Source organism: Acomys russatus, chromosome 25 (assembly GCF_903995435.1).
Source record: "Acomys russatus chromosome 25, mAcoRus1.1, whole genome shotgun sequence".
In the NCBI taxonomy this organism is placed as follows: Eukaryota; Metazoa; Chordata; class Mammalia; order Rodentia; family Muridae; genus Acomys; species Acomys russatus.
In genome coordinates, this window is record NC_067161.1 from 38,051,702 (window position 1) to 38,076,601 (window position 24,900).

Genomic DNA, 24,900 nt, shown 5'->3' on the forward strand with positions numbered 1-24,900 from the left:
CATGTTTATTTCTCGGCTGGTAGGCACAGGATTCAGGGCATCTTATGTATCAAGAAAAACCACAGACTTAGAAAAAACTTTCACCTTGAAGGGAGCTTTACCTCACTTGTAGATGAAAAGATACAATACACAGCAAGTCATGTAGAAATATGTAACCAACAATGAGTCCACACATTGTGGAAGGAAGATGGGGTCAGTGGCCCAGAATACACCTCAGAGATAGAGGAGGTGGCTGAGTACTCAGATATGAGGACCGAAGTTAAGACATCCTTTGTAAATGTCAGGCATGCATGGCAGCCAAGTGTAACCCTAATACTTAGGGACAAAGACCTAGGGGATCCCTGGAGCTAGCTGAGTCAGTGACCTCTGCTTCTGAAGGGAGACACCTTGCCTTAAAATTAAAGACAGAGAATAACCAAGAAAGACAACTCTGGCTTCTACACACACACACACACACACACACACACACACACACACACACACACACACACTTAAACATTGCATCCATGTCTTCATAGCGGCAAATTGTCTGTATTTGTTCATTCATCCATCTACTGAAAATACTATATAATCATTGTGCAAATCCCCATAGGAGTTGTAGAGAATAATGCGCCCATTATGAGGGGAGAGGCACTGTGTGTGTCATTCATTTCTCTATCTCAGAACTCAGCCCACAGGGTATAGATAATAATGACAGCATCAGATATGTCATGTTATTGAACACTCAGTGCTCAGAACTATGTGACATTTATGGAGCATGATCTTGGACTCCGACTTATGAAACACGAGCAGCATGAAATCCTGAAGCTATCTCTCTATTGATATGCCCAGCACACACTCCCTTCTGCTCGCAGGACCCGTATTTCACCTTTGCTGCTTCTAGTAAAATGGCTACTTGCCCACTTCCCCTGGCCCTTAGGGTAGGCCATCCCCTGAGCAATCTCGAGCTGTGTGAAGCTGTTGACACAAGTGTCTAGGGCAATGGTGGCACTCTGAAGAGCATATCTGTGACATCCCAACACTGGAGCTGCTGCATCTCTGGCTTCTCCAGGGCTCCTTTGTAGCCACCAACACACTTTTATCTTGTTAGCCTCCATCAGTTTCCATTCTTGTCTTCCAAGAACCTACACTAACAAAGCCTGTGCCTCAGATAAAACTTCACAGATACACACTTCTTCAGACACAGAAATGGGGTTTTAGCGGAGGGGAAGAGATCTGGAGGCAATAGGGCTGCCTGAGCTGAAGGCCTGCAAATGGCCGAGAGCACTGGGACTCATGAGCAGGAGCCTCTACTGCCGGTAAGCTCACTGTAAGCAAGTCATATACAGCAATTCCATTTCCATACTCCCCCACTGACTCAGGACAGCCTGTCTACCTACAGTGTCTCTTGCCCTCTGGCTTGTGCTGTACGATCATAGAGTTGGAAGACCCTGTGAGATAAGCTGGTATTGCCCTTCTCAAACTAGAGTGAGGACTCACAGATTTCCCAAGCCACACACAAGTGCCCTGCACCTTGGAGAGCATTAATTCTTTAACCCTACTAACAGTTACAAGCCTGCCTTCTTTCCATCCTCATCCCAAACACTCTATCCTCTCCCTACACTGGGTACACACAGGGGCCTCTCCCATCTCTATCTACACACATCCTGAGGATGAAACCCAGAGTCTGCACATGGTAGGAAGGTGCACCCCTTCTCCCCTCTACACACATACACACACACACACACACACACACACACACACACACACACATCTGATGATGGTAGTGCCAGGGTCTTACACATGCTAGGCAACTGCACCTCCCCTCTCTCTATACACAGAGAGAAAAAGAGAGAGGTGGGTGGAGGAGTGCATGGATGGAGGGAGGGAGGGGGAGGAAGGGAAGGACAGAGGGAGGGAGGGAGGGAGGGAAGGAAGGGATGGATAGATGGATGGACAGATGGACTAGGGTCTCACACATAATAGGCAAGTGCAGCAATGCTGTGCTGAGCTCCAGGTCTACCCTTTCTTCTGCCTTCCTGGGTCACATCTTGCTGCTGAGTCCTGTTCAGGACTTCTGTTCCTCGGTGTGAAGCTCCTCCTCTGGCCCTTTGCCCAACCATCACTTCTCTGTGCCACCTGCAGTATCCAGAAGATGCCTCCATTTTTGTTCTATCTCTCTCTCCTTCTGAAGTTTGGCTCCATGAAGATGGAAATTGTGTATCCAATACTGATCCCCTCCGCCCCCCCATGCCCCATTGTGGATGCCAGTTTAGAATAAGAGACTACAGACAAGACTACATTGCCTCAAGACTAGATTGCTGCTAACCTGGATAAGCCCACTGAAACACTGCCCTGCTGCCTACAGAGAACTATACCCTAATAAAGGCAGCCCTCAGGATGCCCCTGTGGTCTTCACTAGATTGCCCACTGCAGGGGACCACAGTACATCTAAATAAACTCTCCACTCCTGCCTTTTTCTCTCTTGTGAGTTTTTTTTAACCACCTGCATCGCTGACCTGTCACAGCCTATTGAAACCTGGCACCTACTCTCTGCCCAACATAGACTGCATGTTGCATGAACATTTGTTTAGTAAAGTGAAAAAGAAATAAAATATCCTTTTCTTGGGGCTAAGTACTGAAGGTTCTAATGGAGAGAGATAAGAAGGAAGAGAGGGAGGGGAAAAAGAGAAGAAGGGAAGGATGAGGGGAGGAATGGCAGGAGAAAGAGGGAAGGAAGGAAGAAGGAAAGCAGGGGAGAGAGAGAGATGAGATGGGGAAAAAGGAGCAAAGTGAAGATGTGAAGGAGGGAGAGAAAAAAGAAGGAAGATCCCATTATCCAGATGTTTCCAGTGCAGCTCAGGATGGAGAGCAATCAGCTCCTGACCAGCATCTCTGCCACAGCTCCTTAGTCAGTCTGCCCCTCCCCTTTGCTTTCAGCAAAACACCCACACAGCGAATTCAAATCCCACAACCAGTGAGCCTGCCCTTCTTCTAATTCTCAACCTCAGACACACAGTCACATCTCCTTAGCCTCCAGGGCCCCTTCATCAGCACCCCAGCAGGACAGTAAATGCTCTGAAGCAGCTCAGTGGGAGATGAGTCCTCAGAAGACATCTTCCATCCAGGCTTCTTGGGTCTGGGTAAAGAGAGATGTCAACTAGCCACACTGAGAGAAGAAATACTGGTGCAGAGTGGGGTGGCTTAGCTTGCCCTGTTCCTGAGAGGCCCTGGGTATTCAGGTCTGCCTCCAGTGCTATGCCATGTCTTCTACCACAGTCTGCCTCACCCTCTGCAGTTGCTCTAATGCTCCCTCCCCTGTCACCCAGCAGGTGGAAAAACTGCTACTCTGCCTGGGCAGGCAGCACACAGCCTAGCCTGCAGCCAGCACCCAGCCAGCAGTGCCTATAGCAGCAAGGAGGGCTATTTGTTTTGTAGCTGGCTTCTTATTGCCACCTCAGGTTTCCCCTTGATGTGGAACTTTGCTGAAGTCATTTTTTTTTTAATCCCCAGGAGGGCCAGAAACATGTATGTCTTGGGTCATCACAATATCTCAATTTTCTAGCACTAGTAAATGTTTGTTGACTGCACCAGAGGACTGGTGAGGGTTTACCTACTAAATGGTGAAGACACTCTAGACGTGTCTCTAAATGAGTGTGGTTTCGTTTAGAGGGAGTGGGGAAAACTGTATGCATGACAGTAATCCTACATGGATCAGGATTGGAGCCAGAGCATGAAACAGGGGACGGCAATTGTCCTCCGAGTGACAGACATTAAGCAAGTTTAGTGGCAATACATTAGAATCAAATGAAAGCCCCACCTAAAAGAGTAGATTTGTTGTTGTTGGGGGTTAGTGAGTGTCAAACCATCCTTCCAAACGTGTGTACGCTCTAGCTCCCTCTCCCAAAATGAAACTGTCCCCGTCACCTCATTATCCAGTATTTACCACGAGGCTGACACACTTCCAGGGACTGAAGCCAGGAGCTAAGGAGAAATGTCAGAGAGAGAGGCCTTAAAGGAAGTGACAATTACAAAGCAGCTAATACAGGGAGTTCCCTCCCATGGAGGGAGCTGTCAGGCCAGTGCCCAGGGCCTGGAGATTTATTGATACTAAGTGGATGGTGCTGCAACCAGGCCTGACTATCAAAGCGCTCCTGTGAGCAGCAGGCCGGTCTGGGCTGCCATGCTGAGAAGCTTGGGGGGCTTTCCTACCCTGTGTCTCCCAAAAGGAGAGTCCTGGCCTCGATTTTCACTTCCTCCTGCTGTTGGGCTTGCCTTCCTGCAGACTGTCCTGGAGGTGGAGATCTCAGCATTGGACACAGCAGCAGGGTCTCCGAGCTGCATGGCTCTGTCTGGCCTGTCATTCCTTACCCCTGGAATATGCTTTGTGGACAGGGTCTGAAGCCAACGCAGTATTTTGGTTGTTGCCTCCTTATAAGGCATAAGTGCTCCTGTGATGTGCTTCTCTCTCTCTCTCTCTCCCTCTCTCTCTCCTCTCTCCTTCCTCTCCTATCGCAGCTCACCTCTCTCTCTCTCTCTCTCTCTCTCCTCTCTCTCGCTCTCTCTCTCCTCTCCTCTCTCTCTCTCTCTCTCTCTCTCTCTCTCTCTCTCTGTGTGTGTGTGTGTGTGTGTGTGTGTGTGTGTGTGTGTGTGTGTGTGTTCTCACATGGGCATACATAGGCCAGGGGTTGATGTTAACTGTATTCCTAAATCTCTCTCCACCTAATATTGGGAGACACTTTTTCACTGCATCCTGAGTTCACTGACACTGCATTCCAGGAAGCCCCAGGGATCCTTCTGTCCCCTGGCTTTACCTCCCTGGGGCAAGTATTGCAGGTGCACACCGGCACACCAGGATTTTTATGTGAGCACTGGTGGTCTAAGCTTATTTTAGTCCTCAGAAGCACTTTACCCCCTGAGCCTCCTCTTGAGGCTCAGGTTAGATGTCTCTACCCAAACCATAGACTCATCCCTGAAGACACCAAGACTGAATTGTTATTGTAACTGTTTCCCGGTATCTGTCATTATCCTCTGGTGTCGAAGCATTGGTCCTTGGGACTGGGGCCTGTCAAGCTCACTAGCCCATCTCTAAAGGTGCCTCGTGAGGGTCAAGAGCTGGCTGTTTGGAAGTGAGCAAACAGGCACATTTGTGAGAGAGAAACAATTGCATGTGTGTGTATAAGCATGTGTGGTTCCTCAGGATGGAGGGGACATAAAAGAACACCAAGGCCACACCATGGTGAAATGAACACATATGTAGGTAGAGATAGGTTGATACAGATAGAAGTCAGGGGTCAATAGATGTAGAAGATGATAGATAGGTAGGTAGGTAGATAGATAGATAGATAGATAGATAGATAGATAGATAGATAGATATCCATATATATGGCTCAAATGAAGCAATGCCTTTTTCCCTGGCCAGAGGAAGGGTACTTGAAAAAATTGTTCAGAAGCTGAAGCTGGTCTGTTGGCCAGTCTATTTCTTTTCATCATCACAGAGGGAGAAGGCAGCATGTCAAATACAACTCAGTTTCTGTAGCCAAAGTGTCAGAGCTCAGATCCAGACTTTCCTGTGTGCTGGCCACTAGTCTGTACTTTCCTAGTGTGAAGAGGCATCCTTGGCTCTGGGTCAGTGGTCCAATGCCAGCACCCACTGATGAGCACCAGAAGGTACTGTTCTCATTTGGGCTTTCCTACGCTGAGGACCCCACACACACTCCAGCCAGCTCTGAGCCTGTGTAGGGACCCTGTGCTTCAGCTAAATGCACAATGAGGTCCTGATTCTGCTTAGGAACACTCCTGTTCCTTTACCCCTGCTGGTCACTTCCCAGTACACATCCTCCAACCGGGCTCTTCTTCGGATTTGCCTCAGGCCTCATCTGCCTCCTGCTAAAGAGCTAACTCACACTACAGGTTGAATGTTGCATGTTAAATGGAACTCCAGACCCCAGAGGCCTCTGGATTTAATGCCAACATGCCAGTATGTGGTGTCTAAAGACTCCAAGGCCCCACCAGCTTCTAGGGCTGAAGGATCACAAAAGGGGGCTTCCTGAAGATCTGGGCAGCCCAAGCTCTCAACCAGCGACTAGTTTCCAGTCAGCTAGACCAGACCCCAGAGTGCCAGTGTCTGAAGAGTACAGACTTCTGTATTCATACTGTGGCTGAGACTACCACATTGTTTCACAGCTGAGAAAACCCCCAAAAGAAGGCTGATTTTGCTCAAAGTCACTCAAGCTCTTTGTACTGATTAAAAGGAAGAGAGAGTCCTCTGGGTCTTCTATCACCTAGTCTAGTACGTTCTCTATGGAGCCCTTAGCTCTCCTGTGACTATTTATTTTGACAGATCCAAAACCATGACTTACAACTACTAATTTATTCCTCAACACTTTACCAATGACTGCCCTGCCCTGCAGACCTTGGGCCTGTGGAGTCTCCCTCTCTCTCCCTCTCCCTCTTCCATCCCTCTCTCCTCTCCCTCTCTCTCACTCCCTGTTTATCTCTTCCCTCCCTCTCTTCCTCCTAGGGTTTAGTTGAAATGAGGAGACACATCAAAGTAAAAAATTGTGCTCTGTGACTACAAGTCGGGGTCCACCCAAGTAAATCTAAGCTAGGCCATTCCCGTGTTGCGTTCTTTTAGGGAGCAGCGGTAAATATACCTTCCTAGTGTAAGGAGGTAGAGCACCCACTTTAATTAAAAAAATAAATAAATAAATATATAAATAAGTAAAACAGGAAATTGTTAGAGGGGGAAATAGGAGGTAATTTGAGAAGGAAGTTGTGGCCTGCTATGTCTAAGAATTTAAGCAGAGCTGTCTTCCTCCCCACCCTCACCTTCCCTCTCTTCCTCCCTCTTCCTTTCCCTCCCTCCTCACCCCACCTTTTTCTCCCTCCCCACACTCTACTTTCCCTCTCTTCCCACACTGCACCCTCCCTTCCTCCCCACCTCCTGCTTTCCCCCCTCCACACCCCTCCTTTCCCTCTCTTTCTAAAGATATATCCATGCTGCAGCCACTAGGACCCCAGAGATCTGACTGAATGTGTGAAAGCAGAAGGCAGTGGGAGGGAATAGGTCTGAAAGCTGGATTCTCATGCCACAGGACAGTGTTTCACTGCCCCAAGGGGAGAGAAGGGATCCTAAAAATACCCTGGAGCCTATTATAATATTTCAACAGGGTTTATGTGCTCCCTGGGCACACTCACCCCTGGAAGATGGATTGTGCATTTTGACAAATCTATATTTAACATGGGTGGATAATATACAACGCATGCTTCCTGGTAGAAAAAAAAAATTCATACTAATGGAAAACTCGAGGCTGGTAATTACAATAGGCATTTAAAGGCAGTGCCTATTGTGGGCTGTACATAGAAAGTGAGTCTTGTTAGGCAGAAAGGGAAAGTAGCTTGAGTGGAGGAGTTTATGGCACCACCACAGGGGAAAAAAAGCAACCCAGGGCAACAGAGGAGGAGGTTCAGGAGACCAGCTCCTTTCACTACCTACTCTGGGTCATGTGGACTCCCTTCCAGCATCCAGTATGCATTTCTTCATCAAACATTTTTTAAGCACCTATGGTGTTCCAAGTACTCTGCTGGCTCTGGGACACAAACAATTAGTAGATTCAGAGAATCTGCCTGGACCGAAATCACTTCAGATGTAGACAGCATCTGTAGCTGTTGCTTTAGTGTGGTCACTAAAGGATGGGAGCTGAGGCCAGTGATGAGATAGGCTGGTGGTGATGGGGCGGGGGAGATGCAGTCTGCTTGGGAGAGTGAGACAAGCAGAGGCGGGACTGCAGGGGACCGATCTTTGCTGAGAGGAGAGGCAAAGGAACATACTGCAGGCTAGAAGGGAACAGAACGAGCAGAGGCCCTGAAACAGAACCACTGGAGGTGCAAAGTGCCAGCCAGGATGGCCAATCAGAGAGTGAGGAGATTGAGTAAGGCAGGAAAGGTCAGCAGGGGAGTTGTTCAGACTCTGTGTCAAGGTCGGATATGCAGGGACTTTTCCTCGTGTGTAATGGGGATCTCAGAACCACAAGGAAGTGAAATACTATATGTGATATAATTTTGGTATGTTAAATTAATAAGCTTCCTTGAGCTTCAGGGAGAAAATGGATTCCACTGCTAAAGTCCTCTGCCATCCACCTAACCTAGATTTAAAGCTGTGTGTGCACATGTATGGATGCATGTAGATGTATGCTTGTATATACATGTGTGTGCATGTGTGTGAAGTGTGTTCATGTGCACACGACAGTAACAGCGAGACCATGCAGGGAAGGGAGAATTCTAGTGAGAAGAGGAAGAAGGTGATAGGAAGGATGAAGCCAGTTACCTCACGCTTTCTCTTTCGAAGAATCTACGTTCAAAGTGTGTACATGGCGGTTGTTTTGTGAGAGTTAAGGGGACTAACACGAATATCAGGAAAGGAAGAGAGGGCAACAAGAGAGAAGGTGTGAGTGGGCAAAATACAATAATGCACACTATGAAGATTCCATTGTAATAAAGTCCATTCTTTTCTACACTAAAATTTAATCAGAAAAATTTTCTTAGCACAATCATGGAATACCCAAAAAACTTAAAAACACTTCTTATGCGTTACAGAGCATGTGAATAATGGACGTTAATTTAAAATTCCAAATGACATGAAGTTCAGGCCATGATTATCACTGTCAGCTCCTGGGACAGGCGTGGGGCAGGGTAGGGGAGGTGCCTCATGATGTTCCAGTCTAGATTGAAGAGCTGTCAATCACTGGGCAAGTCACCTCGAGGGAGTCACGAAGCTGGGAGTTGGAGTGGCAGACCACAGGAGGAGTTGGCGTGTGGGTGTCAGGAGTGAATGTAACTGAAATACAATGTACTCGTGTGTGAAATTCTCAAGGACTAAAAGAAACCATATCAACAACAATAATAATAATTCTCTAGGAATATTCAAGTTATGGGTTTTTGAGGACTCGACATGCTAACGTGCTTTGAAGTTCTCGCCTCATGGTGAAGTAAGGAGAGTCCCCTGGCTGAGGCAAGGACTGTGAGTTCTCTGTCCTGTATCAGATAGAAAAGTGAAGTTTACAGGCTGACTGATGGACAGCTCCATCCCCTTCCCTTCCTATCACATTCTAAGCAGCAATCACCTGCAAAACAGCATTCATAACTGCTGGGATCCTGCAAAATGGATCCCGTGGGGATGTTTACATGGCTAAGCAATGCTGCGGCTGCTGCTCTGGAAGGCCTGAGAATCTGCTTGCAAGGCATGTGAGTTCAACACAAGCATCAGCAGGAGACATACACGGAGAGGAAGGGCAAGATGAAGAAAGTCAATACTAGTCTTCCTAAACCCATGTCAACAGCAATAGTAGGCTGTTGCCTTCCCATAACACCTTTTAGGTTTTGCCTTAAAGCCATGGCTAAAGAAATGAAAGATAAGTCGACAGTCAGCATATCTACCCACCTTGGATTTGACCTAGATATGTGGCATGACTATGTCCATTAGCTGTGTGTGTGTGCATGTTTGTAAGCGTGCACACACAGAAGTCAAAAGATGACCTCAGATGTTCATCCTTTCCAGTGTATGCAGACTACCTAGCCAGAGAGATTCCAAGAAACCTATTGTCCCCACCTCCCATCTAACTATAAAAGATTACAGCAAACATACCACTGTGCTCAGCCTTGTGCAGCCTATGGATTCAAACTCATGCCTTCACACTGGCATGGTCAGTGCCTTACTCACCAAGCCATTTCCCCAACACAAATGTGTCTATTAACTTTCAATCCTTGCTTTTAGCTCATCATCTTTAAACAGGACCCTGTCAGTCTTTTCTTAACAGTGTCATTGTAGTGACAGGAGGCATTAATTATGTGAAAGTGCTTTTCTGGGTGGCTACTGTGATCAATGGTCATGATGACCTCTGGTCTAAAACGCCCGTCTGATAACATTGGCTGTGGACAGATGGGTGAGGGTTCACACAGACACAGGTGTGTACAGAATGGCTGGATGATCGATGAACTGGTAAACAGATTGATAGTTGAAGGCATGAATGGATGGCTGACTGGTAGAGTAGATGGTGAGACAGCGGATGATAAGTGATGGTGCGTTCAATGGATTTTTTTTTTGAGCCATCTGGCCATTTGTTTACAGTATCTTCTATTCGCTAACTTGAGGCGGGGATGTTATACATGTGTACATGCAGCTGTGTGAACCTATGTGCACATGTCCAGAGGCCAGGCAAGGATATTGGGTGTCATCCTCTGTTGCTCTCTACCTTCTTCCCTTCAAAGGCCTCTCACTGAACCTAGAGATTACTGTTTATGGTGGGCTGGTGTCCAGCAAGACCCAGGAATTTTCATGTCTCCACACCTGAGCACAGGGGTTACAGGCATAAACAACCATGGCTGGCAGTTTCCATGGGTGCTAGGGTCAGAATGTCGGGCTTCATGCTTATGCAGGGAAGACTTTTATGTAGTGAGCCTTCTGTACAGCCTCCACTAACTTTTCCCGTCTCCTCTTCTAGTCTGTTCCCAGTTCTCCAAAGGAGTCTATGCCATCTTTGGGTTTTATGAGCGAAGGACTGTCAACATGCTAACCTCCTTCTGCGGGGCCCTCCATGTGTGCTTCATTACTCCAAGCTTTCCCGTCGACACATCCAATCAGTTCGTCCTGCAGCTGCGCCCGGAACTACAGGAAGCTCTCATCAGCATCATCGACCATTACAAGTGGCAGACCTTTGTCTACATTTATGATGCTGACCGGGGTAAGCTAAGGGTTAAAGAAAGGAGGTTGTTTAGGGATGGAGAAAATTTACCATCAGTGGAAGGAATGATTCCTCTCTGTCTCCGTAGAACACACAGGGAAGGAAGCCAGGTGCTTTATTTGTGCATGGTGATCTCTTGGCTGCTAATATTTAACTCAGAGTGTGAAGATTCATCCCTTGAGACAAGGGTCCTCCAACCCATCAAGCTAGTCTACCATTCACCAAACTCTTATGTCACTGAAGTCTGAGGTCTTCAGCAAACTGGCCCACACCTCACAGCACTGTTAATTGAGTGTAGAGCAAAACCAGATCTGAACCCATGTTCTCTCTTCACCGGCCCTGGGACTCTGAGCAGATTTGTGATGCATTAGTTTTACCACTTGTATAGTGGGTCAAATTCCCCATGACTTCATCCCCTCATGTCTGAAATGAAGATGAGTTGCCACAACTTCAAGAATGTATTATGAAGATTTATTGAGATAATGACTGAATGTGTTCATTCATTGCCTACAGTATGATAAATATTCAAAATCCTTAATATGTGTTATCTGCTATCATCTTCACCATCAACAGCAGCAGCACCACCATCACCACCTTCAGCTCTATCCCATCATCATCATCATCACCATCACATCATCCTCTAGTTCTTTATTATGGCACAAGATTATTCTGAAAGGGAACATTGGCCAATGACCCACACAGTGGCTGCTGTCTGAGAACGAAAATCATCACAATAGGGAGAGAGAAGGAGATTAACAAAAATAACAGAAAGAAATGGATGCTTCTGCTCTCTCCCGCTATGTAACTTCCTCTTTTGAATGGCACCTGTCCCTCTACCTGTAAAACTGTCATAATCAGCCACTCCCCTGTCCAAAGTATTTAATAGTCTCTGCAGGAAACTGGCAAGGAAGTGATCCCCTGCCTCAGTGTCTAGGCTTTAGTCCCAGTCTGCTCATCTCTTTACACTTGGCCATGCATAAGGAGGCAGGGTGGGGCAGGCAAGCATACATCAAGGGGTCAGAAAGAGGAAGAGTTCCTATTTAAAGGATGAGTGGATGGAGAAAATAGCATGGGATGCAGAATAAAGGAGGGGGACCATATAGGTAGATGCAATAAATAAATGCACCCCAGGATAAGTAGGATATAGAAAGTAAAAAGTATGGGAAACAATAGAGACATGCAATTGTAAAATTCAAAGGGGGCAGGATTACAAAGCACCTACTGTGTGACAAAGTATTAGCTATTAGAGCCATATCCAAATTTCCCAAACTTGACTGACAGTTATCAGTTATCTTCGATACTAAGTTAGCCTGTTCAGTAAGCAATTACTAAATTCCCTGAATTGCTTACCTTTCTGTTGCTGTGGTTAAAAAAAAAAAAAAAAAAAAAAAGCCTTGTCAAAAGGATCTTAAGGAGGAAAGGGTTTACTGTGGCTCACAGTTCCAGAGGGACAGTCAGTCCATCGTGGTGAGGAGGGCATAGCGACAGGAGCAGTAAGCCAGGCTGATGGCATCACATCTGCACAGGGGAAGCAGAGGAAGAGAACAGGAAATGGGACAAAGCTACAAACCCTGAATGTCCACCCCCAGGGGCATCCTTCTACCTTCCTAAGGTTTCATAACCTCCCCAAAACAGCACCACCAAACTGGGGACCTAGTAAGTGTCCCTATGATGGGCCTATTTGGAACTCCTCATTCAGGGTACCACTGTCCCCAAATACTAGCAGTAGCAATTAGCGTTTAGAGAACCCTTAGCATACCAGACCAGCCCATGTCCAACACTGCTATTTAATCTCCATCAGAGCCTGTGAGGTAGGCACTATTCATGCTGCCACTTTATTTTGGAAGAAGCCGAAGTCCACACAGACAAGTGAGCTTCTGGAAGCACTTTAGCTTAAATTTTGGATCTGGTCCTTTAAAGGTGTCTTTAGTCGACTGTCTTTCTTACTGTCTGTCATGGCCTGCAAACAGAATGCCAAAATGACCAGGTACTTGCCTCTGTGACATTCGGGCACCCAGAGAGCAGCAGGACCTGGAAGTGGATGCGGACAGATAGCTAAATGTGCCCAGTGGAAGAAGGGGTGGGCTGCGTCAAGCGCAGGCAGCAGTGGGTGTCACCTGCGAATGCCAAAGCTGCCATTTCTCTGTCCTCCCCTCCACTTCAGGCCTGTCAGTCCTGCAGAGAGTCTTGGATACAGCTGCAGAGAAGAACTGGCAGGTGACGGCTGTCAACATTCTGACCACCACAGAGGAAGGATACAGGATGCTCTTTCAGGACCTGGAGAAGAAAAAGGAGCGGCTGGTGGTGGTGGACTGTGAATCAGAACGCCTCAACGCCATCCTGGGCCAGGTACTAAAGGCAACATGGGGCAGGCACAAGGCAGACTCTGGAGACAACTAGGGAGAAGATGGGTGTGCTTCTGCTGTGGGTGTTGTGGGGGGCGTCTAAAGAGGGCTCTTGAGGAGGTGAGCCTTGACGCCTTCCATTTCACACTCTGAGTCCTAAAACTTCCACATGAGACCTGGTAAAATAGCAAAGCCCACGGGAGCCTTGATATGACACTTCGAGTGATCCTGATGCTGACTGACCAAAAAAACTTACTTCATGTGTGCCTCTTTACTATTAAAATTAAATTGCATTGTCCCTTAGAACTTACGAGGTCCAAGCTGCAGACAGACTCCTGTGTTCAGCCTAGAGATGTGTCACTCACAGATCCAGCATTAGGAGTCACATGGCCTTGACCTGTTTGAAGGGCCACCTCCCCCACCTCCACTCCTTCCCTGAACAGCTCCTGCCTCTGAGAGCAGGACGGATGCCATATCCTATGAACAGGTGCTGTAAGCTCAATGGCTTCAGCCGACCGTCCCTAAACTGTATTTGCTCTGATTTCAGAATTAGAGAAAGGAAGGCAGCCCAGCCTAGTGTGCCTCTGTGTAGGTCAGTGTCTTTTTGTACTGCATTCATGTATTCAGATGAATGAGCAAGGAGGAGGCTTGTAGTCATGTTTGAACAGTGTCATATAATGAAAGATGGGCTTTTAAGGGATTTGATGACATGACAAGGCTGCTTAATGGCCCTCAAGAACCTGGATACCACCACCCCACCCCACCCCTCCACCTCCCACCAAGGGGAGCCTCATCACCAGATCAGCAATCACTGTGAAGCTTCCACAGCCAAGCAGGGAGGACTTTGGAAGCCCTGGGCTCTTTCAGGCATTAACTATGTGTGTTCTCCAGTGTCAAGTGTGGATTTGGGGTTTGCTCTTGAAGAGAAACCAGCACAAAATTGTTTCTATGGTGACAGAAGTCCTCTGGGCTATAGTCGGGTTACTGAGTCCTAGCATCCAAGGTGGGGGTTGTGGAGGGCAGGGACAGTGTAGAGCAATGTATAAAGGCAGAGATTCTAGAACCAAACCAGCTGGGGTTCGGCTTCCAGGCTGAGTGCCTGCTAGCTTTATGATCATGGACCAGGCTGGTGACCTGTCCCCATCTCATATCCCCACTCTGTAAGGCTGAAATAATGATAACTTTCTCTAGAAGGCCTTTACAGGGACCAGAAGGACCAAGGCATGGGTTGTACTTGGGAAGAAGTTTGCCCATAGGACGGGATGTGTGAAAATGCTCCCCATTACTGCTATTCATAGCGCCAACTGCACTGGCTTCATGAGTCATCTTCCTCTCTGACGATAAAGGAATTTATCTACAAGATTGGGATAAAGGCTCCAGCTCTACAAACCTAGGGTTGGAGAAAGAGATGGGAGATGAATGGAATGAATAGACTCAAGGTGTCCTTACTAGAGTGGTGGCTTGTCCTGGACTGTGTCATGCCACCATTTTCTGGGGACGTACGGCAGAGGAGAGAACGTACTGCGTTAGGCTCTTTCCGTGTGTGATAGCCATGCTTATACACCTGAAGGTCAAATAGTGCCTACCACTTTCCCTGTTACAGATGAGAAAGAGGTGTTTGTTTTCTTTTTTTAAACAAAGGTCTTACAGTTAAAATAAAAGGAAATCAGGCAGTCACACCAAGCTAGATTTGGTGATATAGCCCAAGGTCTTAAAAATACAACTTTCTTCGGTGCTGGAGCAATGGCTCAGAGGTTAAGAGCCCTGGCTGCTCTTGCAGAGGACCTGGGTTTGGTTCCCATACACCAAATGGCAGTTATAACCATCTGTACTCTGGTTCTAAGAGAGACAGCTCCCTCTCTGGCCTCCAAGAGCACCAGGCACACATGTGGTGCACAGTCATACATGCAGGCAAAACAACCATGTACATTTTTTTAAATAAAACTTTCTTTTCTTTTTTCGAGATAGGGTTTCTTTGGGTAGCCTTGGCTGTCCTGGACTTACTCTGTAGAACAGGCTGGCCTCGAACTCACAGCGATCCACCTGCCCCTGGCTCCCAAGTGCTAGGATTACAGCCATGTGACATCTTACCTGGCTAAATACAACTTTCTGAAGCTAGGGGTATGTCTCTGTTAGTAACATGCCTGCTGTAGAAGCATACTGACCTAAGTTCAACCTCCAGCACATACTTATAAAACAAAGTAGGGCGACCCATGTTTTTAATCCCAGAACTGGAGAGCTAGAGATGGCTGGTTGATCCCTGGGTTCCCCTGTTCAGTGACCCTAGCTCAATTGGGGAGTCACCCAGGTCTCAGATTTCCAAAATTGTTCTAAGAGGCTGATGAGTAATGACACCAAAGGTTGACCTCTGGCCGTAACACAAATGCACACGCGCGCGCACACATACACGAACAGACAAACACACACACATGAATGTGCATATACACATGAAGACAACGTATGCAACACAGAGTACAATTTTCTTGCCTGTACATCTATCGCAACTTCCTCTGCCAAGGGAAAATTTTTATTTCATAAAGAAATGTCCCATTTAGTCATTTTTTAAAATATTCTTGATGGCAAACATTTTAAATTATTGGATCTTAATAGTCTGAAAACAGAGACCGAATTTTGAAAGGATCCTTGGGCTCACTTGATTGATAGCTTGTGCCTATGTTTCACAGCTGATGCTGAGGATCACTGTTATATACATATATAAAGGGGCGTGATAGAGGAGCATCAGAAATCACAAAGAGGTGACAAAATGACAGAAACGTAAGGAGAAACAGAAGGACAACTCAACCCACAGAGATGAGTGGTAATCAGCTCTGGCTGTCTGGTTGCTCTATAACAGGGGGAGAAGCAAAAAATCTCATCTAAAAGATGAAAAGAAACCACTGACACTTCTTTTCCCAGGACAGAAACCACAGTTTTCTGAAGCCTCTAGTTGGTTTTTGTTTCTGGTGCTGCTCGTTGTCCCACCAGGGGCCAGCAGGGAAGAAGAGGCCCAATATCCTACTCCTTGAGTCTCATGGGTTTTGGCTGGTGCCATCTGAAGAGGAAATCTATCATTTAGGACTGAGCTACCCTTTGACCATGATTACAAAAATAATAATAATAATAGCAAGTTGAGGAGCCCAGGTGCAATCAGCCACATCCTTGATGTAGAAGACTATTGTGAATAAAGAGAAGGCCTGATGTCAGCAGACCAAGAATTTCAGGAAGCAGAAGGTTTGGCTTAGGCAGGAAAGGGTGTGGTGCATGGGTAGGCTTGCCCTTGGTGGCTAGAAAAATGAACCCATCACCTGAGGATAATGGCAGAGATGGTAGCTAGCCCTGAGCTTGAGGCACAACCCCTGTGTAGGTCTATCTCTCTATTGCAATGCTCACTGAGGACTCTGAAGTTCACAAGTGTAATTAACCTTCACCGATTCTGCCCACCAGCAGTGTGTTTCATGCTGAGCTGGCTTTGAAGGAATCAAAACCTGTCTTCTGCGTGGAGCTCGTCGCTGTGCTCGCGTCTTCATTCTGACACACATGGGAGACACCCCTGGGCTAGAAACCAGCCACTTCAGGGTATACAAACTGGAGCATCATCAGCCTTAGAGAACCATCCCCACCCATAGGCTCAATCCACACACAGGAACCAAGGGAAGAAGACCTTATCAATCACAAGCACAAGAGTACAGGAAAGAACAAACTTCCAAACCTCTGATATGAGTAGGGGACAGAGAAAATAACACGCAACGACTGAATGAACCAACAAAGCAACCAAGAAAATACAGATATTAGCAACCCCTTTCCATAGTAACTCTAAATGTAAATAATTATAACCCTCCAATTGAGTGAAGACAGCTGCTCCAATTTAAAAACAATATCCAAGGATGGATTGTTTATAAGAAACACACCAACAGCTGGCAGTGGTGGTGCATGCCCTTTAATCCCACCACTCGGAAGGCAGAGGAAGGTGGATCTCTGTGAGTTCAAAACCAGCCTGGTCTGCAGAACAAGTCCCAGGAGAGTCAAGGCTACACAGAGAAACCCTGTCTCGAAAACAAAAAACAAAAACAAAGGAAGGAAGGAAGGAAAGACACTAGCAAAAGACAAGATTGGAAGTGATAGGAAGTCCATACACCAGGAAAATGGAAGCCTGAAACAAGAAGAAGTAGCCATACTTACATATGATAATACAAAAGTAAGGTCACTGCTATGTTACTAAATGGGGCAATCCATCAAGAATGTATGCACCAAATATTCATGCACACTAATTCCTAGAAAAACACTACTGGTCACAGATGGACTCCTAGAGTCCAAGATAATAATGCTGAGTAAATTCAGATCCCACTCATGGATAAGTAGATAATTTAGTTAAAGAAAATCAACAAATGAACTTCTGAGTTATGTTGTGCCCTAGGTCGAAGAGACCTAGACATGTGCAGATCATTCCACTGAACAGCTACAAAATGCTTTCAACTCAACGACCCATGCATCTTATCTAAAATCAGTGACATTTTAGACAAGAAAGTAAGTTTTAACAAATATAATCAAATTAATTCATTGTATAATTATCATATATACTTGATATTTGGTATATGATGTCATTATATATTATCATAGTGGAATAAAACTAGAAATCAAGAGGCAAAGAAATGGCACAAACTATACAAGAACATATAAGTTGTAAAATACAGTCTCAAATCATAAGTGGTTTGCAGAGGAAAACATGGAGAAATATTTTCTAAATCCTCTAATCAAATAAAAATAAAATAAAATTTATGGGAACCTTTGGGTTACAGAAGTATAGTTATTGATCCTTACACTAAAAGTCAAATTGCGAATTAATAAATTGATGCATTTCAAAGGTTTAGAGAAACAAACAACAACAACAAAAAAAAAAAAACGTAGAACCTCAAAACCAGTAGAAAGAAAAAAAAAAAAAAAACCAGTAGAAAGAAAGCAATAGTAAGGGCCAGAGCACAAATTGATTAAATGGAAACCAAAATAGCAGTACAAAAAAGAAAGAAAAATGAGAAAGGAAAGGAAAGAAAAAGAAAAACATTTGACTTTTTGATAAGAAAGCAAAATGAACAAACCCTTGCATAAACTAACTGAAGAAAGTAAGAGGTGGCCCAAATTAGTAGCAACTGGGGGAGCATTATAATGGATACCAATAAAATCCAGAGGACCACTAGAGAATACTTTGAAAATGTAGGTTCTGAACACATTTTAAAAAATCTAGAGGAAATAACTGAATTCCTAGAAGCGTATGACCTACCCAAATTAAATCAAGACAGTAAAAACAACTTCCTCAGATCTGTATTAAGTGATGAAAATAGAACAGCAGTAATGAGTCACCCAACAAAGAAAAGCCCAAGACTGGAAGGAATCACTGCCAAGTTCTATCAGATCTTTAAGGAAATGCTCCTGAAACTATTTCAGAGGCTAGAAAGGGAAGGAGCATTACCAAAGTCATTCTATAAAACTGGTGTGACTCTAACACCACATCCAGATAAAGAGAGGGATTGGGATGAAGGGAGAGACATAAACAGAGACAAAGACAGGAAGGACAGAGGAAGAGAGAAACCGAGAAAAACTGCCTATAGACTAGTTTCCTTGACAAACGGCAAAAAATTCTGAGGTTACCTGCACAGGATACAGCCAAAAGCCTAGCACAGATGGAAAAATGACCTTCAAGCTCCATCCTTTTACTGAGGAGCTATCTGCAGTTGATAGTTTTCATGAAAGGAGGACTCATTCCTTCCTAAGGATGTGGACACTGATATAACACTATGCTCCAGTGGATGGCCCCACACTGTGCTCAGCTAGACTTCATGAGTCACAAGAATAGATTAAGAAAGACATGAAGTTATAAAGGGGTCATGTTGGTAGAGATATAGGGAAAGCTGAGAGGAGCAAACAGGATAGATGCGATCGTATCACATGTTATAGTTTAGATGCATTAAATTCCCAGGAATAAAGGAAAAATTAAATGTTTTTCAGAAAAACTGCTTGTAAAACTAATTTAAAGCCACATTTAAAAGATCAAATAGTATAATCAGGTTGATCTCTTTCTGAGGATGCAAGGGTGGTGCAACATATGCAAATCAGTCCATGTAACACAGCACAGAGATGGATGCACAGACAGAAGTTACATGACCATGTCAGTACGTGCAGGAAAGCCTTTGATAAAATCCAGCATCCTCTCATGATAAAAATCCCCCATGAAACTAGAAATAAAAATAGCATACCTCAGCATAGTAAAGATTTTGTGACAAGTATACAACCAATGTTATATTAAGTGAGGAAAAACCTAAAAGCATTTCCTGTAAAGTCAGGTATGAGACAACCGTGTCCACTTTCTTCACTCATAGTGCATGACTCTTTGGAGTCTGGGAGCTATAAAGAAAGAAAAAAGACTAAAGATTCTAGAGGAGACTCTTTGATCTGATAATATTTTTCTGGAAATTGCAAGGATATGAAAACATATAAAATCAGTACCTTTGCTATACAGCTATAAAATACTTGCTGAAAAATGATTTTAAGTCCCATTCACGCTTTTTTTCCTTTTTTTTTTTTTCCTTTTTCTTTTTTCTTTTTTTTTTTTTTTTTCCCCCACACTAACTTTAAAAATAGAAACACTTATGCATCAGCTTCCTTGTTGTTTCTATGTGAAAATATTCTGACAAAAAGTAGCTCAGGGAAAGAAGAGTTGCTATTGGATAACAAATCCCAGAAGGATATGTTATGCCCAAATTTTGAGAGACTCCCTGAAGAGACCACCCAAGAGCCGAGTCCAAATGCAATGGCAAGGAAGTCTTTATTGCAGGTTCGAACCTGGGCCACCCCTCTCATGCAGTGGCACAGCAGATGCAGGAAAGTGGCTTTTTATAGGTTCTAGACAAGGAAATGGGTTTTACAGTATATGATTGGATGGCATTCGGGCAGAAAAGCTGCCAGCAGGGATTTACAAGCCTTGGTGTTTTTGTGGTTGGGTAATATGTGTAGGGGCAAGTTGGCCTATAGAAAAGATTGGTTGAAGCAGTCATGGGTGGGGGGGCATTAGGAACTTCGGCCTGGCTTCTCCTAATTGGTTGTTGCTATGTGCCAGACCACCTGCTGGTCAGCTTGACCAACAGAGAATGTATTTGGACTTTCCCAAGGTGAGCTGATTGTATTGCTAGGGAATATTTTTCTGTTTAGACTAGTTTGTGGTTTTTCTGGAAGCTGGGTTCAGCCCTTGGCTAGGTTTAACACAAAATGGAGCTTCTTTTTCAAAATGGAGTTTGTCTGGTCTTTTCAGATAGAACCCACTGTCATGAGGAAGGCATGGCAGCAGGAACCGGCTCATCACATAGCAACTACACACAGGAAACAGAAAACAGGAAGTAGGGCACAGCTATAATGCCTCAAAACCCACCCCTTGGAGATATTTTCTCCAGCAAGGCTACATCAGCTAAAGATTCCTTGACCTCCCCAGATAGCAAGATGAGGTGGAGCTGAAGTTTTCAAACACACGATCCTATGGGGAACATTTCAAACCAAGACAACCTAGCAATGAACCTAACAAGGACTGGAAAGGGCTCTATAATTAAATCTCAAAACACAGATGAATAAGTGAATGAGACACTACAGAACAGAAGAGTCTCCTTCTTCTCTTCCTCATGGGCCAGCAGAACTGCAATGTGAAAATGGGCATATTGCTGAGAACTCTCTGCAAAGTCAATGCAGTCCCCATAAAAATTCCATTAGCCCTCTTCATAGAAATAGGAAACGGAACTCCTGGTCTCAAATTATATCACAGGGCTATAGTGATAAAAACCTGCATGGCAATGGCACAAAAACAGACATGATAACCATAGATTGGAACAAAGCAGAGTTTCTAAAAAGAGAATCATGCCACCTAAAGCATGGTGCCAAAAATACAAATCAGAGCAAGGGCACCCTCTTCAGCCGTAATGCTGAGGAAGCCAGAGTCCCACAAGCATTCTTTTCACTTAGTAAAAATAAATAAATAAATAAACTCAAAAAAGATCAAAGGCTTTCAATTAAGACCCCAAACTCTGAATCTGCTAGAGGGAAATAGAGGGAAAATACTGAAATTTAGGCCTTGCCCGAGGATGCTCTGGAAAGAGCCCTAGCAGGTCAGGGTGTGACAAATGGGATTTCACACAATTAAAAATCTTTTGGACTTCAAAAGAGACAATCAGCAGAGTGGAGGAAGAGCCTACAGAATGGGAGAATAAAACTGTTTGTTCACTATTCATCTGCAAGAGATTAAATACTAAAAAAGAAAAAAAAAATCCAGTCAGTAACTGGAGCGCTGAACTGAACAGACTGTTCTCAAAAGAAACATAAATAATCAAGAAATGATTGAAAATCTGTTCAGCATTCTTAGCCATGAAGGAAGTACAAATCAAATTCACACTGAGTTTCTACTCACTCCAGTCAAAATGGCTAAAATTGTGCTGGTGAGAGGCTCAGCGGACACAGATGCACGGAGCAAAGCCCAGAAACCCAAACTTGAGTCTTGGAACCTCCGTGGTGGAAAGAGACAAGCAGTTCCTGCAAGTTGGCTTCTGACCTTCACATGCACATACATGTGCATGGATACACACAAAATAAATAAACATGCAACTAGAACAGAAACATTCTTTCTTTTTAAAATCTAAAAATATCACAGATCAAGAAAAGAATGCTAGGTAAGAGGACACACGCTTTGAATCCCAGCATTCAGGAGGCAGAGGCAGACAGTTTTCTGCACGTTTGAGGCCAGTCGGGTATACATAATGAGTTCCAGACCTGCTAGTGAAAACTCAGAAAAATAAAAACAAAAACAGCCAGTATGGTTGTTCCTCAAAAACTAAAAATGTAACTAGCATAGACATATGGTCCAGCCACACCAAATACACCTCTGTATGTTACAGAGATGGAGACAGTGTTCACAACAGCAGAAGTGCACATCAACAGACAAATGAGTGAGGAGAAGGTGCTATCTGCACCAAGGAGCTCCACGATATCATGGATAAAGATGGAACTCTTTTGTTTGCAGAAAAATCAACAGGTTAGAGGGTATCAGATTAAGTGAGGTAAGGCAGGCTCAGAAAGCCAAACACTACAAGTTTCTCTTATGGGCAGACTAAAGACTTTAAAACATAAAAATGTATAAACTCGGGAGCCAGAGAGATGGTTCAGTGGTTAAGAGCATTTGCTGCCCTTGCTGAGGCCTTGGGTTTGGTTCCCAGAACCCACATGACTTGTAACTCCACTTTCAGGGTATCCAATGCTCCCTTTGGGCCTCTATAGTCACTGCACACAGATGATGCACATATACACATATAGACACTCATACGGAGTGTGAATAAAATTAATATATAAAATTTTATATAAATTTATATTTATATGAACATAATTTTATACTTATAGAAAATGAATAAGCCTGAAATATACACATATATAGCAAACAGGGTTATTTGAATAGTTTTCTTTACCAGCATATAAGACACTAATAATATAATACAGTCATTAAGGACAGAATGAATTCGAGGTGAGAGTTAACCAGAGCCTCCCAGGGCCATCCATCACGCTGCCCTGTTTTATTATCTCTGTGGTGTTTATGACCTGCTGACGTCTTCTTCGATCATCTATTTATATATTTACCATCTGGCTTCCTCCTGAAACTGCATCTCAGCTCAGTGAGGTCACTGGAACCTTGCCTTGCTATTTGAGCTGTACCCCCAGCATATTATCCAGTGCTTAGCAGAAAGTCTCTGTTCAGTAAATGTTTGTTGAACTGCTCACAGAAGGCTATACAGCAGAGGTCTGATGAGAAGTCATCCAGAAGGCATGTAGAGATTTGGGGAGACCTGTGGGGGCCATTCCTGTGCAATCTATGGATAAAGAAAGTCCAAAGAAGGCCTGAAGAGATAGCAGTTAAGGGCACTGGCTGCTCTTCCAAAAGACCAGAGTGCAATTCCCAGCACCCAGATGGCAGCTCACAAGTGTCTGTAACTCAAAGATCTGACACCGCCACACAGACACACATGCAAGCAAACACCAATGCACATAAAATAAAAATAAATTCTTTTTTATTTTAATTAATTCATTCTTGTTATATCTCAATGGTTATCCCATCCCTTGTATCCTCCCATTCTTCCCTCCCTCCCATTTTCCCCTTACTCCCCTCCCCTATGACTGTGACTGAGGGGGACCTCCTCCCCCTTTATATGCTCATAGGGTATCAAGTCTCTTCTTGGTAGCCTGCTATCCTTCCTCTGAGTGCCACCAGGTCTCCCCCTAGATGGGAGGACATCCTATTGGGACTCTAGACGAGAGAAGCATGGGAGAATAGCAAAGTGGAAGGATCTAGAGGGTCCTAGAAACCTACAATAAATTCTTTTTTAAAAGTTTCTTTAAAAAGAAGAAAGAAAGAAAGTCCAAAGCATGTTCATTGGTGATAAAGTTTGTGGGGTCAGTGAGGGGAAGGACCTACCTTCACAATACCCTTTTCAGTCAATGACCTTGTGTGCATTTATCTGTGTCCTGTTTATTGAGGGGTGCCTCCCGTCTGGAACATCTTATTTCATTCCCTGTGCACTGTGCACCAGCTTCATGCAGTTAGGATTTGATACATGTTTGCGAGATAAAACGAATCAAAGCAGTGAGTCAGCCACTGGATCGGAGTGGTGTGGACGCCACCATCAGGTTGAGATGCACAAGTCACTCACTGGTACAGGTTAAAAGTCATCCTGTATTGGCTTTTCCTCTGCTTCCTTCTGTACTCCCGAGTTGTAAAATCACTATGGCTACACTCTCTGAATGCAGTGGCCTCTGAAATATCTTTATTTGCTGTTTTGTGTTTACTGGAAGCTGAACAGGCTTTTGATAAAGGTATCTCCTTGTTGAAGAGATGGCATGCCATTCGACAAGAAAATGGAAAAGTAATGAAGAATTATTAATAAAACTATCACCTCGGTGGGTCTGAGCTCCAGCGTCGGGAATTCCAGCCTCGTCACTATCCCAGCATATGCAGTGCGTGCGCTTGCACTTAATTAATCCCAACATCAAAAAAAAAAAAAAAAAAAAAAAAAAAAAAAAAAAAAAAAAACGCAAGCCGTTATGCGCGTACATCCAATTAAGGAGATGTCTGAGTGTAGATTTTAATAACCTTGAGAATTTATTCAGTTAGGCCAGGAGCCTGGGCGCCTCTCATATATTTTATGTCTCTTTAAAGTAGTGCAGGGGGAGAGGCAGTAAGCAGAGAATACAAACCCAATTCAGGAATTTAAAAAAAAAAAAAAAAAGAAAGGAAGAAATAAACCAACTTAATATTGTGGCCAGAACCAAGCTGTGGCCTCAGCTGTTCCTTGTGAGCGGCCTGTCAAGCAGACCCAGCAACATGAAATGGTTTTAGCCACAAATATTTTCCATGATTAAGGGCAGTTTGCATTCACAGTGGGAGGGTGAGGCTTGGGGAGCCAGCTCAAGGGTTAAAGTGCTTACAGTACAATGTGGGGAGCAGAGGCCAGATCCAGGACACCCACATAGATGCTGCTAGGCTCTAATCCCACTGTTCAGAAGGCAGAGACAGGGGATCCCTGGGGCAAGCTGGGTACCCAGACTAGCTAACTAGGCAAACTCTTGCTGCTAGTGAGAGAGTCTGCCCTTGGTATAAGATGGAATAAGATACCTGCCGTCAACCTCTGGCAGGCTGCATACGTGTGTGCCCACACACATGCTTATGTGTGTACTAGTGCACACATACACATACAAGCAATAAGACAAAAAAAATTTAAAAAGACAAGACTGTTCGGGAATCCTGGCTGCTTCCCTCAAAA

The 24,900-nt window shown here is 44.7% G+C and overlaps 1 protein-coding gene across 3 annotated transcripts in view; it reads left to right on the plus strand.

Annotated features, from left to right (window-relative positions):
• The window catches only part of Gria1 (glutamate ionotropic receptor AMPA type subunit 1), a 308,069-nt gene that overhangs the window by 159,628 nt on the left and 123,541 nt on the right, over positions 1–24,900 (plus strand). For all 3 annotated transcript variants that reach the window (XM_051167319.1, XM_051167320.1, XM_051167321.1), the window contains exons 3-4: positions 10,482–10,721; positions 12,886–13,070. In XM_051167319.1, coding sequence (XP_051023276.1) covers positions 10,482–10,721; positions 12,886–13,070 — 425 coding nt within the window. The remainder of the gene's footprint in view (positions 1–10,481; positions 10,722–12,885; positions 13,071–24,900) is intronic.